Source organism: Vigna angularis, chromosome 3 (genome assembly GCF_016808095.1).
Source record: "Vigna angularis cultivar LongXiaoDou No.4 chromosome 3, ASM1680809v1, whole genome shotgun sequence".
Taxonomy (NCBI): Eukaryota; Viridiplantae; Streptophyta; class Magnoliopsida; order Fabales; family Fabaceae; genus Vigna; species Vigna angularis.
The window spans coordinates 41,140,875-41,145,368 of record NC_068972.1 but is presented as its reverse complement, the minus strand read 5'-3'; the positions used below and the strand labels follow the sequence as shown (position 1 = coordinate 41,145,368).

At 35.9% G+C, this 4,494-nt stretch overlaps 1 protein-coding gene across 1 annotated transcript; it reads left to right on the top strand.

Moving 5' to 3' along the window:
- The first annotated feature begins 1,081 nt into the window (after positions 1–1,081).
- LOC128195904 (receptor-like cytoplasmic kinase 176) lies at positions 1,082–3,400 on the top strand. The gene is made up of 4 exons (XM_052874715.1): positions 1,082–1,105; positions 1,194–1,336; positions 1,414–1,537; positions 2,821–3,400. The coding sequence occupies exons 2-4, from the start codon at positions 1,232–1,234 to the stop codon at positions 3,249–3,251; spliced, it is 660 nt and encodes a 219-aa protein (XP_052730675.1). The 5' UTR covers positions 1,082–1,105; positions 1,194–1,231; the 3' UTR covers positions 3,252–3,400.
- Positions 3,401–4,494: the final 1,094 nt, after the last annotated feature.

The following is a 4,494-nucleotide window of genomic DNA, read 5'->3' as shown; positions in this document are numbered from 1 at the left end:
CTTTTCCCACTAAATGAGCGTTCGTCCTAATAGTGCTCGGTCAGAGTTTTGGATAAAAGGCAGGTGCAACAGGGAGAGGACGAACGGCAGGAAGTCTTGATCGAATGGCAAGAGGGAGGTCCTGATGGGGCGACATGGGAAGATGCCCTCACCATCCAAGATCAATATCCCGACTTCAACCTTGAGGGCAAGGTTGATCTTCAGGAGGTGGGTAATGTTAGGGCCTGGCGAGTGTACGAGAGAAGAAGATATAGGAGGGATAAGGGAGAGGACGAGCGTCCTGAGCAAGAAGGGAATGTTAGGGCCTGGCGAGTGTACGAGAGAAGAAGATATAGGAGGGATAAGGGAGAGGACGAGCGTCCTGAGCAAGAAGGGAACCGTACGGTAGCGGACGAGCGTTCTGAGCCGGAGATAACGAGGGGCGAGGACGAACGTCCTCAGCGAGGGGAGGCCGAGCGAGCGGGGCAACAAGGAGTGAGGACGAGCGCCCTGGGCGAGCAGAGCGAGGACGTACGTTCGGAGCGAACGGGCCAACGAAGAGAAAGGACGAGCGTCATGAACAAGTAGAGCATGGACGAACGTCCTGAGCAAGTGGAGGCAACGAGGGGCGGGGACGAGCGTCCTAAGTGAGGACGAGCGTCCTAAATAAGGACGAGCGTCTTGAACACAGGGAGACGACAACGAACGTCTAGCTGGCAAGCGGAAGGACAGGCGGGACTCAAGGGACGTTCAGCAGAGTATTACAGTAATAAATACAATAAATATAGTAAATAAGGATAGAATGATTCTTTCCAGATAATTATAATAAATAGGCAATTACTATTATTCCCTACCTTTTCTGGAAGGAGTGATTAGTATTAATAAAGGAGGCACCTAGAGCTTAGGGCAGGCTTTTGATTATTTGAGTATTGTAAGAGAGGTTATGCTCTCGTGTGACTGAAGGAGACCCTGCTCCCAGTCATTGGTTGTGTTTTGTGATTACCAAAGTTGCAGTAATAAAGAGTTTTATTCAGTTAAGTACGTTTGTTCACCGTGAGAGGCAAGTTACGTGGTCAGGCACGTAACATTTTGACAAAGGGAAGTTTGGATAATCATTTATTTAGGAGTAAGTTATCCATTGTTTATCCACTGTGTGACATTGTTTATTTCCTTAAACATCTCAGTCTCTCAATAATGTGCTCTTTTTGGAACAGGAGGTTCTTACTTTCAACCACTTTCTTGGAACATCCGAATGAAGGTTGCTCTTGATGCCGCTAAGGGTCTTGCATATCTTCATAGCGATGAAGCAAAAGTGATATATCGAGACTTCAAAGCTTCTAATATCTTACTTGATTCGGTAAGCCAATCTCATTGAACTTATATTTTACTAATCATAACACACTATTTTCTAACATTCCTTTTTGTTGATGACAGAATTACAATGCAAAACTTTCTGATTTTGGCTTGGCAAAGGATGGACCAGCAGGTGATGAAAGCCATGTCTCTACAAGGGTAATGGGCACTTATGGCTATGCTGCTCCTGAATATATTGCCACAGGTACCTCATTTGTTGAGTACTCAGTTTATGAGCACTTTAATTGGTCATACAAACTTCTTTAGATATAATATAATCATGTCTTCTAAATTATTCTGCACCAATCATGTAATAATTACCAGAAAGAAGAAACCCCCTTATTTGTTTTGTTTCAAACTATGGTGGAGCTTTTAAGCTTCTTTTTCACCCTTCATTAGTAAGCAACAATCTCACACTGCAGCACATTTCATTTCCCAATCACATCTTTCATATTACTACTGAATTAGAATTTGGGCCTAGAGGTTCTATGCTTCAAGGCTCTTAGAATTTTTGGTAAACTCGTTAGAAAATGATATACCATCAAAAGTTTAGTGCAAGTCATGTCCTAAAAGCAGTTAACTTGTTTACAAACATAGCAGGGTGAAATTGACTAGGGCATTTTGCTATGCTAACTGAAATTCAGACATCTCCCAAAGATACACTGTACAATCCATTCACTTTCACAAACACAAAGACTTCTGTGACTAAAAGGCATGAATAAGGTATAGCTCATGGTTATGTGGATATGATGTGATATGGCCACATAGCAAATTTTAAAAGCATAGTACATAATGCGACCAGTATGCAATACTAATAGTATTAATTGATAAAGCTCAAATCTTAAATGATAGAACTGATTTAAAGATGAGCATGTGTCATTCTAAGCTCAGTAGAATTGCATAATACATCTACAGATAATCTCATCTGTGTTACTATAGAAGTTTAAAACAAGTGAATAAAATTATAAAATGGAGTCAAAATGTCCATAAATTCTCACAAACAACTATGACATTAACATGATTATTATTTTGAAGTATTCAAAGTTCTTTTAAGGATTAGTGTTGACTCCAGTTCTTGTCATTTTGAAGTATTCAAACTGCAGGTAGAAGTTTTGTGACTTCTAAGTGTCCATAAATTGTCTGACGAATACCATCTCACATAAGTATGCCAGGAACTCAATTATTATTTCAAAGTATTCAAAGTGTTTTGAAGTATCAAAGTTGAATCTGTTACTATTATTATTTTGAGGTCTCAATGCTATGTCTGGAGTTCAAGTGTAAGTTTGAGTTTTTACATCGAGCATAAATGAGAAAGATAAATAACATATAAATAAAAAGATCCAGAAACCTATTGTTGTGAGGTTTTGGATTGGAGGTAGTGTCATAATTACACTATAACGTCATGCATGATGAAACACTACATTTGAAGTCTCTTGAAGTGTTTAAATAGAATCAAAGTTGAGACCTTGCTCTTGTGTTTTTGTGAAGGTCACTTTACAAAGAAGAGTGATGTCTACAGTTTTGGGGTTGTTCTGCTTGAAATCATGTCTGGCAAACGTGCCCTTGACAGCAACAGGCCAAGTGGGGAGCACAATTTAATTGAATGGGCCAAACCATACCTCAGCAACAAACGCAGGATCTTCCAAGTCATGGATGCTCGCATCGAAGGCCAATACTCGACGCGCGAAGCCATGAAAGTAGCCAACCTTGCCATTCAATGCCTCTCTGTGGAGCCAAGATTTAGACCAAAAATGGATGAAGTGGTGACAGCATTGGAGGAACTTCAGGATTCTAGTGAAAAAACTGTTGCAGGGGTGGGAAGCCATCGTCATCATCAAACTGGGAGGAGTGATCATAGCTCAAGAAGCAGTGGCTACAGACAACATAGAGGTAAACAACATGAAACAACAAAGAAGTGAAAGTGCATGTTGGTTTCAAGTTATCTGATTTTGCTGGAGTTCGTAATTGTACGTGTATGTATATCATGATGAACTTCCACTTAAACTTGTCTTAAGATTTCTGATTGTTGTACAGTTGTTGATTCAGTAATAATATTCAAATTTTCATACTAGCGTTTTTTAAGCATGGTATTGATATTAGAAATGATATTTTGACACATTATACAAAAATTTACTTTTTAATGACCATTTTACTCTTATAACATGTGTTAAATAAATATAAATGTGTATTATTTTACTATTTTATGACCATTGGTATCGAAATAATGGTAGGGTAACATATATTTATATTCATTTGATACAAATTATAAACCTAAAACGGTTATAGAAGAATAAAAGAGTAAAATTTTGTATTTTTAGTAAAGAAAAAAATGTAAAAAATAAAGAAAGATAATATCAAATAAATGTAAAATTTTTGTGTCTAAGTATCATTTCTCTTGCTACTTAAATGAATTATTCATTGCTTCAAAGAGGATATGAACGACACAGTATCTCATCTAAAAATGGTTTATTAAACATGTATTATAAAATTATGATATTATAACATTAAAATATACATTATTCTTTATTTGTTATTATTATTATTCAATCAAAATTAATTCGTTAAAACATCGGTCTCTCATAGAGATGTTGAACATAAATCTTATAAGGAAACATGGAATAAACTTACCTTCCAAAATAACAGTTTAATACCTAACTGTAACATGCATAGATAATAAATTTAGAAATTACTTGGAGAAGCAGAAGATATTTGATTTATTCTATTTTCAGTTTTTATGGTTTCAGTGGTGGAAGAGAGAAATTATTCTTATTCTACTGTGTTTTTTTCTTTTTACTGCATAATTTCAATTGTGTGATTATTATATTAATGTTTATTGAGATTAAATTATTATTATATAACACTATTAATAATATTTTGATGTGATGAATAGAGAACAGAAACAATTTGTATTCCATATTTAACCTTATTTGACTGTGTATCTCAATTGGAGCAAGCGTTGTAGCATGTATGTTCAACGATTTATTAAGAACAAAATTAAATAATTCAATTATTGTGAAACTATAAGTAAAACAGTATAAATATCACCATTTTTGTAAATATAGTGACTTTAACTTAGAATTTACTGTAACAAAGTAAAATGGTTATTCTGTTTCAGAAATTATGAAATATGGTCAATATTATTGAACACTTTGATTTTCTAAA

Coding starts and splice junctions, on each gene's coding strand:
- LOC128195904 (XM_052874715.1), top strand. CDS start 1,232: ATGAAGGTTGCTCTTGATGCCGCTAAGGGTCTTGCATATCTTCATAGC. Junction 1,337..1,413: donor CTAATATCTTACTTGATTCG/GTAAGCCAATCT, acceptor TGTTGATGACAG/AATTACAATGCAAAACTTTC. Junction 1,538..2,820: donor TCCTGAATATATTGCCACAG/GTACCTCATTTG, acceptor GTTTTTGTGAAG/GTCACTTTACAAAGAAGAGT.